At 40.9% G+C, this 17646-nt stretch overlaps 1 protein-coding gene across 13 annotated transcripts in view; it reads right to left on the bottom strand.

The window, feature by feature from the left end:
• Window positions 1–17646, bottom strand: part of LOC119144790 (zinc finger protein 704-like) — a 240270-nt gene that overhangs the window by 117537 nt on the left and 105087 nt on the right. Inside the window, exon 8 of one of the 13 annotated variants that reach the window (XM_037380586.1) lies at window positions 6816–16196. The exons of the other annotated variants lie outside the window; for them this stretch is intronic. Coding sequence (XP_037236483.1) covers window positions 15849–16196 — 348 coding nt within the window. The 3' untranslated portion in view covers window positions 6816–15848. Of the gene's footprint in view, window positions 1–6815; window positions 16197–17646 lie in introns of those variants that run through there. 13 annotated transcript variants of the gene reach the window in all.

Below are 17646 nucleotides of genomic sequence, written 5' to 3'. Positions count from 1 at the left end.
CACCTCAAACTGTCCTCTCTAGCCGTGAAGACTAAGTGTAGCAGTAGCAATAACTCCTTGTGATGTGATAGCATTCTCATTCTTTTTCCTCTATTGAAAATGTGCTTTACAGAGGAATAGGTGAATTAATTTCACCATGAATGAACTATACTTCAAATGAAACTTTTTGACTTGCCTGGCTTTCAGTGCTGCAGCTTTCTTTTTCCTGAAGTATGAAGATTGCGTGTGCATCACTGGAGACAAGACCCTCAATATGCAGTTTCTGTTGTTAGTTCTAACACACTGGAGGGAAATCTGGACTTCACTGAAATCAGGGAGGGATGTCCTGGCCTGACCAGATTTTAATCTCAAACGAGTTCAAGCACTGCTCTAAATTGACTCTAAATGCAGTCTGTATAACACTTTGCATTCCTCAGTGTACTATAATGGAGATGATACATAGTTTTAAAGCACTGGATTTATGCGGGTTTGCGAAGAGTGCAAGGGTGCACAAACAGAGACATTTTTAACTAAAAGGACATGAGCTCCCCATACAGATGAAGTCATCGTTTCTTAGTCTCTGAATGAGTTCATAGTTGACTTCTCCAGAAGAGACTATGTGCTAAGTATTTCTTCAGGCTAATTTTTTTTCATGCTACAAATAGTAGTTGTCATCATCTCACCCAACACACAGGTTTCAAGACACAAACTGTCAGAACAAACTGGAATGGTTTGTGTCTATGAAAGATGACTACCAGGAAATACCTGCTTATCTTAGGTTGGTCCCTGAAAGGGGCTGGCAAACCCATAATATTGTCCTCTGCATTCCTCAGTGACTACCTCAAGCAGCTTGTTCTTGGTACATTACCTGTCTGAGACTCCTTTGAAGGTCCCTAAATCCATTAGTGGTACAGGGCACCCAGACACTTAACTCTTATTTTGTGTTAAGTATCTAGGGCTATAGTATCCTCACAGGTATCCTCCATGCATGTTAAAGTTGTTTTGGTTTTTTTTTTTGAAAGCAAATGGAAAGTTGCTTGACTTGGGTACAAAAAGGAATAATGCGTATTTTGAAAGTTTTTAGATTAATTTAAAATTACTTAATTTGTTAAGAACATGCCTGTACAGCCACCTCAGGTGCAAGAATAGTCATGTTAATTTTAATTTTGTCATACATGTGTCTGAAAGGTGCAGGATAACCCCCAGGCCATCTTCCCTTCATGAACTGGGTTTCTGTTGCTGTGGCACCTCATGGTGGTGTTGCCTCCAGCTGACACATTTCCAGTGGTAGTGTTCTCTGCTTCCACACTCTCTTCTGTGAACCACGCTAAACTGACCACAAACAACTGGAAATCTCACTCAGGATGGGAGGCTCCTCTTTCATTTTTTTGCTGTCTTCAGTTCTCTTGACAATTTTCACTAGGCCATTGCTTGGACAATTCAAAGTGGAAAAGTGCATAAGAAAAGCTTTGAAAAGGGAAGTTACACAATATCAAACTTGTGATTCTCTGTCTTCTCCCCTCCCCCTTGACACACATGCACACACATAACTGAACAAATAAAACCACCTAATTACCTCCCTTATGTGTAGTAATTACCTAGTTTGTGGCCAAACCACAGTGCTGGTGCGGACATACCAGTTCCCTCTGCACAGGCTTGCTTGGCTCCAAGGAGGCTCATTATCTGGGGCTTGGTGCTGGACCTGCAGGACCAAGGCTGGAGCTGTGCTGAGGCAGCTCAGAGGACGTTATGCTATGTGCCAGAGACAATTGTATGTTCTGGTAACTTCGGCTGCAAAAGCAAACTGTGTCTGAGCTAGGAGGCTCTCTAGACACCACATGTATTGGAGAGCACTGTAGGTGAGCCTAGGAGGACCTAGTGGAAATTTGGAAGCCATGCAAAAAAATAATCTGTCTAGAGTATCATAAAGATCCTACTACAATGAACAACAGATAATGGACTTTACTCCCACTTATCTCTTTGCACTCATCTACCCAATGAGTATTTTACTTGCAAATTACAAAGGACAGGATCTTTGTCATCTTACCTTTCCACTTAGCAACCTTCATAGTGTCACCCACAGACCTGTCATAGGCATGTGGCAATCAACACCTTTCAATCATGTACTGCACCTTTAAGTATTACCTAGGCTGCAAATTCTGGAGGGAAAGAAATCTCAGATTTACAAATACCTTCACATATTTCCTACAGTTTCTTGCTATTTTTGTGCTTAAAACTCACTGAGACAGTTTCTGTGGGGAAAAGAATCCACATATGATCAAGCAATTAAAGAGGAAGTTATTGAAAATCGGGTCACAATACTACTTTTCCACAAGAATCCCCTTATTTGGTGAATGAGGTGGATGGATGGGATCTGCTTGAAAGAGTCCAATGGGATAAGGCTCTGGAGGGAAGAGGGGCCCAAGAAAGCTGATTGATATTCAAGCCTCACCTCCGCCAAGGTCAAGAGTGGTCTATCTTAAGGAGCAGGAAGTTGAGCAAAAACACCAGGAGGCCTGGCATGGATGAACGAGGAGCACACAAAAGGTCGAAGCAGGGACAGGTAACCTGTGAGGAATACAGAGACACTGTCCAAGCATGCAGAGACCCAGTTGGGAAAGCCAAAGGCCAACTAGAATTAAATCTGGGAGGGATCTCAAAAGCAACAAGAAGGGCTTCTGTAAGTATATCAGTGGCACAAGGAAGATGAGGGCAAATGTGGGCCTTCTGCTGAAGATAGCAGGGGCCCTGGTGACACAGGACATGGAAAAGGCTGAGGTACTGAATGCTTTCTTCACCTCCGTCTTTACCAGTAAGACCAGCCTGTAGCAACCCAAGGACCTGGAGACAGAGGGGAAGTTTGGAGCAAGGGAGATGCGCCCTTGGTGGAAGAGGCTCAGACTACAGAATGCTTAAGCAAACTAGACATCTGCGAGTCCATGGGTCCCAATAGGGTGCACCCAAAGATGCTGAGGGAGCTGGCTGATACCATTGCAAGGCCACTGTTGAGGTGCATGAAGACAGGGGGAAAGCAAATGTCAGTCCTATCTTCAAAAATAACCTGAAGGAGTACCCAGGGAACTACAGGCTGATCAGCCTCACCTTGATCCCTGGGAAGGTGATGGAACAATTAATCCTGGAAATGTCCCCCAAGCACATGAAGGACAGGAAAGTGATTTGGAGTAGTCTGCAGATGACACAAAACTGGAAGGAGTGGCTGATATACCAGACAGGCAGTCATACTGCCACACGGAGAGACCTCAACAGCCTAGAGAAATGAGCCAACAGGAACCTCATGAAGTTCACCAAGGGGAAATGTGAAGTCTGGCTCCTAGGGAGGCACAATCCCAGGCACCATTGTATCCTGGGGCTGCCCTGCTGGAAAACAGCTTGGCAGAAAAGGCACAGGGATCCCAATGGACACCAAGTTGAGCATGAGCCAGAAATTTGTCCATGAAAGGCAGCAAATGGTAGCCTGGGCTGCATTGGACAAACTATTGCCAGCAGGTGAAAGGAGGTGATCCTTCCCCTCCACTCAGCACTGGTGAGACCACACGTGGAGTGCTGGGTCCAGTTCTGGGATCCCCAGAACAGAAGAGACACGGACATACTGAGAGAGTCCAGTGAAGGGCTGCAAAGGTGATGAAAGCACTGTAGCCTTTGTCTTATGAAGGAAGGCTGAGAGAGCTGGGACTGTTCAGCCTGGAGAAGAGAAGGCTCAGGGGGGATCTCGTCAGTGTCTGTAAGTACTTGAAAGGGAGATGCAAAGAAGACACAACTAGGCTTTTTCACTGTTGCCCAGTGACAGGACCAGAGGCACTGGGCATGTGCTAAAACACAGGAGGTTCCCTCTGAACGTCAGGAAACACTTTTCCACTCTGAGGGTGATGGAGCGCTGCCACATGTTGCCCAGGAAGGTTGTGGAGTCTCCATCCTTGGAAATAATCAAAAGCCACTTGGACATGGTCCTGGGCAGCCAGCTCTGGGTGTCCCTGCTTGAGCAGGGGGGTTGGACAGGATGACCCCCAGAGGTCCCTTCCAATCTCAGCCATTCTGTGAATGCACTGTGGGAAGAATTGAACTTGTATGAGCAACTGGAAATTTAGACTTTCCTCATGTTTTAAGTGCTTGAATTTTTGACTTACAGACCTTTTTCATATCAGTTCCTAGGTATTTTAGAGACAAGCTACCAATAACTCTACTCCAGCCCATGACAGCCTCAGCCCTCTAACCCAGAACAGCACAACGATGGTTCTGCTGCTGGGCTGCAAGACTCACTACATTATTTGGAGCAACAGCTGTTTTCTCCCTTCAGATCCCACCCAGACTTCATTTTGCCCAGATCTTTTTTTCTTAATACTTTGCTGCTGAAAATAAGCTGCAGGTGAGAAAGGAAAAGTTCTCTTAATGCTAGTTTGAGTGCTAGCCTTTGAGTATCTGCTGGACAAGGCTTGGCTCTCTGCCATTTGACTTGAGGCACAAGTGCAACTTTAGAAAGTTCAGGTTCAGGGTATTCTTTTGCAGAGTCCCGTAATTTCCCAGAAAAATCAAAGAAGGAAAACAAGGACTTTCTGGATAATCTGGTTTCTGTTGCTTAGCCAAACCCTTACAGAATTTTATTGAACAAAGGAAAACCCCAGTGCTAGCCTTAGTTTTGTCCTTGCTGGATTTCAAAGATTTACTATGTAAATGTGGAGCATATATCTGGTCCTCAAATCAGGTGATAAAAAGCTTTTATATAATAGAAATTGTTCAGAAGTCTAAATATACAGATTGCTACCAGATCTTCTTTAATTTTTCTTCACCTTGTGGCAAACTGTAACCGTAATAATAATGATCCTTGTTATTATATTATCCTAATAATCCTTGATTACATTAACTGATGATGGGATTTACATTTCCATTTCAGTCACATCTGTAAATATGCAGATCTTGACTACTTTGGTCAATAAGCTCTTTAGCAGGGACTATTTCAGAAGTATCTATTGTAGCTCTAATATGCTTTCTAGCACGACGACACACATGGGATTCCTGTTTTCTGCCTGAACTGGCAGATCTCTGTTCTTGCCTATCAGCCTTCCACAAAGGCTGCATGGAAATTCCAGTTGTGAGTTATATGAAGGGTCAATCTCATTTGTGTAATAACCAGCTGAGAAGAAGTAGAGATAAAGTATCACGTCGGCTACAGTGCTAGGAATAACAGCCATTCATGGAAGATCATGTCACTGCAATTTTGGGCTTTTGAAACAAATCTGTCAGACACATTTTCTACCAACTGATGTCAAGCCACTCTTCAGCTCCAACACTTTCTACTTCAATATAATGCTGTGCTCCACGAACACAGGGTGAACTGTGAGTCTTTGAGTGAATATGTACCCAGTTAAAGGTAAATTGACAGTCACACTTCACAGGGAATAATTCCATTTTAAACACCAGGTGTCACTGCAGTATACTCCCGATTGCATACCAAACTCCCGAGTGGTTAAAGCTTTACTTTTAACAGTGTCAAAGATCAGCGGAGAACAAAGATGCTTGCACTTTCTATTCCCAAGTGCGGGCATGCAGCTAAATGATTAGCCAGAATCTGGCCAAATTGTTCAGTATTTCAATCAGCCACATTTATAGTTCTGTGTAGTTGGCCCCGAACCTGAAGCTATCCATTGTAATAGAAATGTTTTATGGCTGATAGCAACTGTTTGGAACAAAGAATGAAAAAAAAAATTAGCATCTGTGGTACAGTTTTCTTGTTGATGATGATGATGATGATGACGATGATGATGATGATGATGATGATGATAATAATAATAATGACTGCATTTTCCAGAAAAACATCCTGTGTTGGGTAGCATTTAGCAGTAAATTCATAACAAAATTATATCAAATTACATATTTTGCCGCTTCTTGGTCCATGAACAAATGTTCAGTAAAAAAGCAATCTTTTAAACTGTCAGATCCTGAAGGATTTTTCACATGAAATTTTCCTTATATTTCTACATCCCCTATTTGATCTATAGCCTTATACCTTTAAGTATTGAAATATTCTTACCCAGATTGAACAGTAAAAAGCCATCACCTTGACAGAGAACAGATCCTATCTTCCTATGCCAGTCTCATTTTTTGGGCCTCCCAGCTCAGCATAACTAATCCGTGACTGCACTGTGAATTTTCCAGGAAGCTGTTCATCAGTAACTACTTGGTATTAAATGGGTAAAGCTGCTATTCTCTTCTCTGTAATTAAAGATAATGAGGAGGAAGGTGCAATTCATGGAGAATGCAAGTCCCAGCAGGCGAGGTAAGCATTTGCCTCATGCTCCAGTGTACACAGAAGCCTTGCTCCAGTGGCACGCTTAAAAGATGACATTTCCTTGTATTACATGCAGAATCTGTGAGCATCTTCAGCAAAGAAAAAGGAATCGAATGCCATGGCAATTTCAGAAGATAATCCATAAGGCTGGTATTTGCAGCCCTTTAAAAATGCTGAAAGCTACACATCTTTCAAAGGCTCAAATCCAATATTCTTACCTGCATTAAAGACCATGGTGCCACTATATTCATGTGCGTTCCTGCTTAAAATTGGTGCTGTGGTGTGCATGCTTGAATCTTGACAAGATTGTGGCTTTGGGAGGAGTAAGGTGCTATATAACAGAAGGGAGACTTAATAGTTCTTGTCAGGTAATGAAATCAGCACAAAATGCCCAGAACAAACAAAATTCTATCAAGTAATGCAGACTTCAAGACCTTCAGAAGGAGGTGATTACAAGGACTGAATAAAATATTTGTTAAGAAAATAACAAAAAAGAGGCACAGGTTAAAGAAAACCAAACAAAAGACAAAGCTTATTTATTGTGTTTTATTCTGTCTGGATATCGAATTCATATATAGATTTCAATCCAATGAATTTTGCCAGGATTTTTGAATTAATTAATTTCATTGCAGTGTAACATGTTTCCCATTTGACATCACTTACTTGGATTTCCAATGAATTCAAAAGTTATTTGCAAATATATTAGCCAGAGAAAATGGCAGAGCCTTTTTTAAAAGCTTTCAGAGAATACAGTACGGAATCTTAAGATATTTTCCTGCATATAAACAAGTAAATATTGGGATACTACTGTACATAAATAAAACCTGTGTTTTATATTATTGACCTATGTTCTTAGTTTTAGATAACTGCCTCATATGTTTATGTAGCATTTTCCCCCCTGAAATATTTACATAAGACTTGTCTACATTTACAGTAAATAACCATAATTACCTACTGTGCTTTCAGCAGCCAAAAGCTGAATTGGCTAGAAACATCAGATGAGATTCTCAGAACAATGATATGACTAAATTACATCAGCTCGTGTATACTACTACAAAATGTTGAGAGGAATTTCATGGCATTTTTCAATTTACATAATGCAACTTAGTGTTGGATCTGAACTGCTCTAACGGTAGGATAAGCCCTGCAATTATAGTCAAGCTACAATTTATGGAACATACAATCTGCAAAACTACAGTATTTCAGTGTCCGCAGTGATATTAATAAAACTATATTGATTTCAAACAGGTAGCAAGCCAAATAACCCATCACGTAGCAAACAAGCCTCAGCTAGTGCCATCTCAGAAGTCTGCATGCACCGACTCCAGGTTTATATAGTACAGTCATTTCTTCAAACTGCCCTCACTGCCTACAGATCTGAACTACACAGTATATTTAACTGTATCCACACTAAGATAGCCAGAGACAGTTCTAATCCTCTCTTTTCAGAAGCTCATACTGGGTTGAGGACGTTTTGCAATTGTGCATCAGTAAGCAGAGAATCAAATGTTGTCCAGAAAATAGTTTCTTGCTAGAACCTTATGTAAGTGAACATTGACGGAAAACCATTCCAATAATAAATATTTTTTTCCATTATAAAAAAAATGATAAAATAAATGAAAATGTCTGTCATGACAAATATTTATCCACTATGTTCTAAGTATTCAATGTTCCATGTATTTTATGCTGAAGCTCCTATAGCACCCAATTTAAAGTGACTCCTACTGAGGCATGATTTTAATATTAGCTATTAAAGATAATTATCCATATACCAGACTTTTTTTGTTGCTCCTATGAAAGTAACAGCAATTTGCTAACACAAAAGAAGGAAAATATATTTCACTGAAAATACAAACAAAAATACCTAGCACCAAACCAAACTTCTAAACTCTGTCTTAGGGTCAAATCCTGCACCCTTGTCTCATGCAAATAATTCTATTTAAATAAAGTAATCCAGTTAGGGGTTGTTTTTTGGGTTTTGCGTGGTAGGTTTTTTTTGCAAAAAAACATCTGTGCAAGTCCAGATCTGCACATGGTACTTACATTAGTGCATCTACCTCTGTGCATTTTGGGTTTATGATAGAACAAACCCATGTATTCAGAAATTAATTATTCATTTCATTTCTGTTGATATGGAGGCTTGATAAAAGATTGGCAAACTGCATCATGGTGGGGCAGAGAGGACTTCCCTCTGCCTCTTTGGGCAGGACTGAGAAGAATAAACAATTCCATCCATCTCTTGTGAGATTCTCAGCAAACTGTCTTTTAACGGTAACCTCTTCTACTGTAAAATTCTTTCTAAACAGGTAGTCTGTGACATGGGTGAAGTGCTTAGCTATTGTTCCTTTTACCTTTTTTCCCTAGCTGCTGCAGTAGGCTATACTGTCTTGCCCCGACAGTAAATGCTCTTTTTCTGGACTTGCAGGAGGGCTCTTTCTTAGCACACTTTCATCTAGAAAGACTAGTCAGACCGAAGAGAAGCAGCTCATATCCCCCTTTCTTAAGTTAAAGGGGTCAAGACTGGGAAGAAAAGGGTCATTCCTAAGTAGACATCACCACAAAGTAGAGACAGGCCCTGCTGGAAATCGTGCAGGTGGTACATGTGGAAACTTAGGAGCCACCAGAGTGATCCAGATGCTCATTCAAAGACTTGTCTGCTGATATGGTGTTCTGAGGAGACTGGTTATGTGACCATTCTCAAATAGCCTCAGAGACAAAGACCAAATTCCAGTATCCTCAGACACGTGAGAAGGAAGGTTCTTGAGGTGTTAGGTGTTTTCTTACTAATACATTTAACCATTGTACTAGTTCACCTCTTTTGTACATACATCTTTCCATATCAGATGAGTGCTTGCAAGCTATAGAACTTCTTGCCTTGAAAGTGAAGACCTTCAAAGAAGTCTGCAAGACAGGATGTCATTTCCCCAAATATCTGACTTGAGTCCAAGCTCCTAAATCTCACAGGCACCTTAAAAATGTTCAATTGAGAAGTGTTATGGGATGTAGTTTCTGTGCCCTCTGAACAGTTTGCATATTTCATCAAGGACAAAAGAGATAGTCATGGTGATGGCTGAACCTGGCAGGGAGGAGCAGTTCCATAAATAACAGGGTAGTCCAAATCCAACCTGTTCTGAAAGTTAAAATGTAAGAGTCTCTTTGTAGACATTAGGAAGTCAAAAAATCAGCACTGTCATTTTGGTTTTTGCTTTCTTAATAAGATTCATAAGGTTTAACCCCCCTCCCCAGTATTACAAGATTAAAATACCAAGAGTTGGTAACATTGTCTTGTAGTGAACAGGAGGCATTCTGAATCTCAAATGAAGCATGTTGAAGTCAAGTGATACATACATACTTTGTAAATCATCTAAACAGACTGTTGCATTATCATAAACGATAAGAAATAACATAGCTGCCTTCTAAACTGAACAAAGAATCTCATTTTGCATTTTCTGTAATAAACATAAGCTAGTTAAAATTAGACAATGAATCTGCAGACAAACCTTGTCAGACTGTGCTCTTATAATAATAAATGAATATCACAAATGAAAGCCAATATTTAGGAATGTGTATGGCAAGACAGTACCACATACAGTAGACAACTTGCTGTGCAGTGATGGTGAGCACCTTTACCTTTACAGAAACATCTTTATTTTTAGGCACTTTGCTATCATATTTGTAGCGAGTGTCCTTCTCACCAGTTTGAAACTGAAAACCTCCAGAAACAAAGCCTCACAACTTCAAAAAACAGAACTGTAAGTTTTATATTATCTATAGACTGAGCACAGGCCAATGGGTATGTAATACAAAGACAATTAATGCATTTACTATGGAAACTGGGCTGCTGGAGTTAGCTATGTCAGCAAGTCAGACCAAGTAGGGTTACTACATTGTTCTGGTGATTTTACTTACAACACCTGAGCTGAATCATTTAGCCTTGGCTTAAATATATCTACATTGTGTAGACACTCTTGCTGACCTTTGGCTCACATGTAAAGTAAGTTTTATCAATTAATCAATAGGAATCTTGTATTACAAGTAAGCTTTCATGTTTCTGTTGTCCACAGGAAAAGAACAGTGTCTAGTGTATGTGATACCCTCAGGCACCGCTGGAAAATTATCACATAGACAATTAATTTGTTTAATACTTTTGTTGTTTAATAACTTTTGTAAGCCTGGGTTCTTTCATACTGAGCCGACCAAAGGGGTTTATCTCTCCTTAAAGAAAGGGAACCCTGTGTTTTTATCTCTGTGATGTTCCATCCATAGCATTTACCTTTAGCATAATCCTAAACATACATTGCTAGCTAGCAAGGGATATAAAAATACTTTTTTTTTATTCCCCACCCCCACTCCGTGATCTGCTCTAGCAACGTCGTCAGCCATGACCATCCCAAAAGAGATCCTACCAATCAACTTCAGCACCAGGGTATGAAATCATATTAACAGCAATTATGCTCCCTGATCCCAGGAAGAAACCTGCCCTTGAAAATCTTCAGCACAGCACCACAGAGGCATCTGTCAGGCTGAGCATCTTTCTGCATTCTACCGTTTTGCAGTAGACCACACACCAAGTTGCTTGTGAGGCATGTAACAGCCTTAATCAGGCATGTTCCAACCTAAATAAATAACACTCATCTAAAATAACTGGTAGTTTGCCTAACAGCAGTCCCTTATTGGAGTGTGGCCCAAATTAAAATGTTTGTTGCAGAAACAGATTTCTTACAGTCATGTTGCAAACAAACGCATATGCACAATAGGAGACAGAGAAAAGTCCTTAAGCCCAGCTCTGTGAGGTTTCCAATCCCACACCGCACAGATGAAAGTCATTTCTCTAACAACTTTCAAGCCAAGGCACTTGGCCTGAATGGCTCCTTAAACAGCTGTGGCCCAGCCTAGGCTCGTTGCGCGTGGTGACTCCATTCTGGTTGTGCGTGGGATGAACAAGAGACAGGGCAGCCCTGTCAGCCTTCTGTCGTCAGAATAACACAGTTACCGCTAAGTTCTTGGAAGGAGACAATACTAGAGAGAGCACTCTGTGTCACAGCTTTACACATCAGCTTTCAGAAAGCACATTGACACCATTTATCCAGCATCTTATAAAAGCACCATTGAAAGGTTGAACAGAGAGCACCGCATATACAGTGGACAGGAGCTGTTCAGGGAGCCACGGAGAAGCGCGCAGCCCAGCAGAATCCCTGCAGGATGGATTCCCTGAAGGCACGGTAGAGGAGGGCTTAAAGGACAAGGCAGCTGATCCTCAGCCAGTTGCTGCAGTGGGGATGCTCCAGCTCTGGGTGACTCATGAATATGAATCCCCACACCTACTCATCCCTCACCCCATGAATCCTGCTACATGTAAGCAAGCCTGCAACTGATATTAATAGAAAGACTGAAGCAACTAATTGTTCACAGTTGACATGGACAAAGACCACCATCTCCCTGAACGCTCACTGTTGAAAAAACTTAGGTCCTTCAAAAGAAGACTGATAGATAATTCTTATTGCAAAGCTTAGTCATCATAGCTACATTACTGGGCTTTGTAGAGGATGTTTGTGAGACACTATTGCTATTGTAGTGCTAATTGAGGTCCAATACATTTAATGGGTCTCTATAAAGGTGTGTCTAACTTAAGACAAGTGTGTGCTGGGGTTGTCCCTTTATACTTTCGAGTTAAACACAGTATGGAAAAAGAGTATGGAAGTACTAGCTACTTAGTAAAAAAGGCACTATAACTGATCTAACCATGGTAATTAGGTACACGCCTGTGCTACAGCTATCTGTAAAGAATCTATTTCTCTCTGTGACTGAGAAAGCAGTTTTGCACTCATCATGGTAGAAAGAGGTGACTGGTTTACATATGGGGTTAGCACTGGGTTAGGTATGTGGTGAGAACAACTCTCACAGGAGACACAGATTCATGGAAGAGATGTCCGACTGCATTTCCTATTTCTACTGGTTCCCAGAAGGAAATCGGAAAAGACCTTTTCACTAGTGCAGTTATACGCACATTAGAGCTTGTCTTGGCCTTACTGTGGCAATTTATAGTTGTGCCAAAAAATGGAGGCAAAGAAATAGACCGTGAAGCTTCCCCAGAAAAGATCACCAGCTAACAACTACTTCATTTTGGATGTTGACATTTCATTTAGGGATATGGAAAAGAAAGAAAGAGGAAAAAAATAGCAATGAAGAGACAAGCAGAAGCAACTCCTTTTTCTTCACACTTGGATTAATCTATTTGGGGATTATTGTTGGAAAAATCTTTCTATCCAATATATTAATGAAAAGGAAGAACAGCCATAAAGGAGCAGATCTTACTTCTGGGAAGCACAAACTAGAACAGAAGCTCGATTCTTTGTCAAGAGATGTAATTATTCACTTAAGAATTGTTCAGGAGGGCAACTCCTTTTTGCAGCGCTCAAGAATCCAATGTGCAGGAGTCTCAATGGCTGAGGGCAGGTACACATCCTGCAAGGAGCAATCCAAAATCTGAGCTCTTTCCCTACCAGGCTGAAGGTCTGGTGGATGACAAAAAAGGTTGTGACCAGCCTGAGAGTCATTTAAATGGGAAGGACTGTGCCAGTGCCGCAGGACTGCATAGTACCAGCTCCCAGTGCAAGGTGGTATGAGGCAGGTTAAAAATAGAAGCAAAAGAAAAAAGAGAGGGGATTTCACTGTGGAAAAGAAAAGTCTGGGGGTCTCAAGGAGCAGCTGTTAGAATGGGGGAAAGGAAGGAAGAAAGGAGCTGACTCTCGTGTCCCTTCCTCCAAACCAACATTCTTGATCCTGCTCTGAAAGACCACGATGAGTGACTAGGCAGCTCTCCTCCTTCCTTTGACTTGCTGATCTTCATTGGGGCACTTCTAGAGTGATGTCTGATTTTCTTCTTATGCACTTTAAAATTTCACAGTCAAGAGTTTAGTATTATTTTTTTTTTGTTATCGTTAACTGGCATTAACTCGTATCTTTAAACTGGTCTTGAAATTGAATCCAGTGAACCTGACAAACCTCATGTTGCTACTGTTTCTCCAAAAGCAGTCATCCATGTAATGAGTAAGACAATCCTTAAGGGATAACTACAGCTTGAGATGTATCTGGGAATTTCAGGAGTTGAGGTATGCCTGCCATTAAGTTGCAGGAGTCAGACTAAGGTCTACATATATAAACCTGTACCCCTGAGCAAGGAACAGACAGCAGAGACATGTTTAAATACTTCAGAAATTCTCCGGACTTAGCACAACAGTACTTCTGAAACATGCTGCATCTTATCTTTGGCCTTGAGCAGTGTGAAGTAGAAGGAGAGAACAGTCAAAGGTGAACTTCACGAATTCACATTCAAGGGAACAGAAACAGAAACTTTTTTTGAGAGAAAAACTCCAGAAAGGAAGACTGACATCAGCTATAGAAAGCACTGCAATGAAATGGAAGCAAAGGGTTTGCTGCAGCTGTGGAAGCATGGCAGCATGGTCAAGAACAAGATGGATGTAGACTGGTCTGAATTGCTTCTCCTCAAAGGAACAGAGTTATATATCAAACGTGCTGCGCTGTTGCATGAAATCACGATCCATGAAGTTTGAATCACCCTGCAGGCAGTTTGACTGCACACTTGCACTGCTCCTCAGAGCCACACTACTTACAGGCAAAGCTCCATAAATCTGTACATTTCTTTCAGTTATGAAGTTATTTCTAATAATTGTGTGTAACCAGATCTGTGTTTTTTCTTTACAGTACCAAGTAACATTGAGCGCTGGCCAGTGATCTGAGAAGAACTCACTCTGGCATATCAAAACTCAGTACCAACTGAGCTGAAACTAAACCTGTTTTGGCTGCTATGCAATAAGCCAACTTCAGTTTATGTACTGTTTATTTAGGATTAAAAATAAACTACTCTTCAAGCACATGCCAGATATTACATATGTGAATGTATTTGAATGTTACCAAGTTTGGACTATAATTTATACTTGGGTACAAATTACAGGTGTATGCTTATATACATAGGGATATATGCACATGTGTACACATAGCAGTGTACAAATGCCCATCACACAATGCCAGTTCTCTACTGTTGGACTATTGTACTATCATACTATTCATTATACTATTCTTGAAGAAAACATAAGTATCAACCCAGTACCTACTAATTTCATCCAAGCACTGTACTTTTTTTTTTTTTTTAACAGTAACAGAATAACTTGGTATCTTTGAAAAGCTACTGGCTTTCACATTGCTTGTCAGAGCCCCAAGAAGTTCTTGGTTGTCCTTCTGCTCCTTTTAGCAGAGGAACAAGGAGGACCAGCGGCTATCCCAGACTAAATCCCACTGTCTCTTCTGCCTCTTTTTTGCCCTTTGGCAGTGTACTCTTAAACAGACTCCGTTTTTTTGAGCTTAAAACCAGCAAGACGTGTTCCACATCCCTGCCCAAGAAGAAGAAGAAGAAGAAAAAAAAGGCAATTGTTCGTTTACATACTTCTGAAATAAGAATTTTTTTTGAAGGAAAACCAAATAAAGCCCAAAGAAAGAATGGGATTCCTCCTGTTACATAAAACAATAAGTTAATCTACAAAAACTCTGAAGATGAAAAATATGTTGTGAAAATAAAAAACATCATCCACTCAACACAGTACATAAATTTTCCTATATAATAAACCAGGCAAACATATTAAAATATTTTAAGTATTAAAAAAGGGCAAAAATCTTCAAAAAATGACTTAACACTATTAAGGTTAGACTGAACGTTATGCCAATGCATTCATTTGCACAACTTCTTGCAACATGACAACTGTCTGATGTGTGTATGCGTAGGTATATGTGTGTGCAAGTGATGGGAATGGAGCAAGAATGCTAAGGGTGTCACTTGCAATTTTGAAGTGGTTTTTCACAGATAATCAGACAAAACCCCTACAAATACCAGTACACTTCTCAAATATTGCAAGTCACATTCTACAGCCCTTGACATTAAAAAAAAAAAGAAAAAGCCAACAGAATTAATTCAAGTACATCTGGAGTAGGTCCCTTGTGACGTACTGTTTGCACTTTAGTTGCAGCGAATGTGGACAGAGCTCCCCAAAAGATATAGAAGTGAGTATGCCTTCCCCAGCCCTGTGTAAGTCTGAGTTGAGGTACAATGATCCATGATTTGCTCAACGATGTCGATGCCCAAACTTGAATGAATAATGATGCTTGAAAAACACTTTGACGCAAATGACATAAAAAAGTCTCTTAAAATGAAAAGCTAGCTTTGTGTAAAGGCAGTCTTTTTGGTATGTAATCCTATTGGGACAACAAGCATGGCACTTCTTCCCAAATTCTGGTCTTCTTGGAGCTAACAATAAAGAAGCCTTTACGTTGTCCTGGTTGTCATTCTGACCTGACGCACCCTTTCCTGTGAGCCTCCATCCATCACCCAGAATAACCTAGTGGGTATCACACCCTGGCTGAAATGCATGCTTCTTCTTCACAGCCTTTGTTCTTTACTTAAGCTTGTTCCTCAAAAGGAGAAGCATTCCCCTCTCCATGCTCCATGTGTTCCTCTGAAAATGCCAGCGGAGAAATCTGCATGCTAGAGTAGTTAAAGTCTGGTGAAATCCCTGTGGTGCTGCAAGTCCCCTATGCTCTCATAGTCGTTCTCCCCTGAAAGAGCAGTGTGGTTTGTGTTAGGCACAGACAAGGTCCTGTCTTCTTGGCTCACTGACTGGATAGCTTCATAGTCAGGCTCCAGCTCCCCGTTTGGTCTGTCCGCTGACTGAGGCACAGTGGTAGTATTTACGGTGTTTTCAAAGTCCTTCACACTTGCATAAAGGCCACTGCAAATAGACGGGGACCTCTGAGATGCAATTTCTTGAATACAGGTGTAAGGAGAATCCAGTGCCTTGATGGCCTGTCCCGGCTTACTCACTGATGAGTACATGGCTGAGATCTAGGAAAAGGAGACACCTGCTGAGTATTTCAGCTTGGCATAAAGCTTGTGTGCCAGTTTGTACCCCTTCCACCACAAGGATGTCTGTTACTTAAGAAAGGGCAGGATCTTTTAGTAAAAACATATCCTTTATTAAAAAAAAAAATATTTCTTACAAATTATTTCTTTTCTGGCACACATTTATAAATTGATATTCTTTCAAAAAAGAATGCTTTATAAAATGCTTTAAAAAAGAAGTTTATAAATGTAAAAATTCTTTGAACATAAATACCCTGCAGGCAAATTAGACCCAAGACAAAAGGGAATGGTTTTGTGATCAGGAGCTCTTGCAAGTTTTGCTGTGGTCCTGGAGCCAGCTTGGGCTCAATGGTGAGACAGGCATCAAAGGGATGATCAGGCATCACTGTTGTAATGTAGGAGAATGATGCTCTCTGATCCTTGGGTTCTTAAAAATTATTATTTTTAATGGCAGCGGCTACTTTACTGCTTTTGGACACACCTCAGTAGGACAGTACTTATTTATTGTGTTTATAGGCAGAACCAAGGAGCCACCAAGTCGTGTGTAAAGAACATGAAAAATCAGGACATAAATGATCCACACCAGAAAACAGCAAATAGTCAGTGCCCATTTTGATACACAAGGTCTGTTCTGTTGACTAAACTTGCCTACAAAGAGGAGCTGCACTGCAGTCACTGTATCTCAGAACTTAAGACTAGAGACTGAAACCTCTCAGCAACTATAAACACAAGAGAGGGAGCCAAAGCCTCACTCCTAGCTCTAAAAATCCCCTCTGAGGCGGTGGTATGCTTAAACAAATGCATGAAGGTGGCCCTTAATGAAGAGGTGAAGGAGAAGCCCCCATGCACACATGTCCCTCCACTCAGGGCTCACTGCGGGGCTGGCACCAAGCACAGGGAGTCACTCTTGACTCCCTCTCCCAGTCCAAGTGGATACCACTCCTTGCACAGGGTAGACAGCTGAATTTCCCAGCACTGCTTCTCTGGTACCTACTACCCCGATTGCAATATAACTCTTCTGTTACATATAAAGTCTTTCCCAAGCATGCAAGGCCACTCTGGATTTGTATCAATCCAATTAAAATAGTAGATTGACATGAAAATGTCCATTACCATTAAGCAATACTGACTGGTGCAGGTGAACCAGATCGCTTCTGTTAATTCTGTATTTTTAAATTTTTTTTTTTTAATGAAGAGAGACATCCAGGTGCAGATTGCAATTCTTTGTACTGTTTTCAGCCAACCAAACAGAAAATGGCTTTTCTGCTCATCCATACTTGTACCCTTTCCAGCATTAATTACATTAACCCAGCTCAAGGATCAATTTATTCATTAACGTCTGGGAGAGCTCCTCCCAGAGAAAGCATTAGCTCACTCAGCTCATTGCCAAGTTTGTGTTTACTTTTATGTCCGGAGAACATATTTATAAATT

The sequence above is a fragment of the Falco rusticolus genome, chromosome 3 (genome assembly GCF_015220075.1).
Source record: "Falco rusticolus isolate bFalRus1 chromosome 3, bFalRus1.pri, whole genome shotgun sequence".
NCBI classification, from domain to species: Eukaryota; Metazoa; Chordata; class Aves; order Falconiformes; family Falconidae; genus Falco; species Falco rusticolus.
Note: the sequence above shows the minus strand (reverse complement) of the source record. Positions and strands in the feature narration are given on the sequence as shown.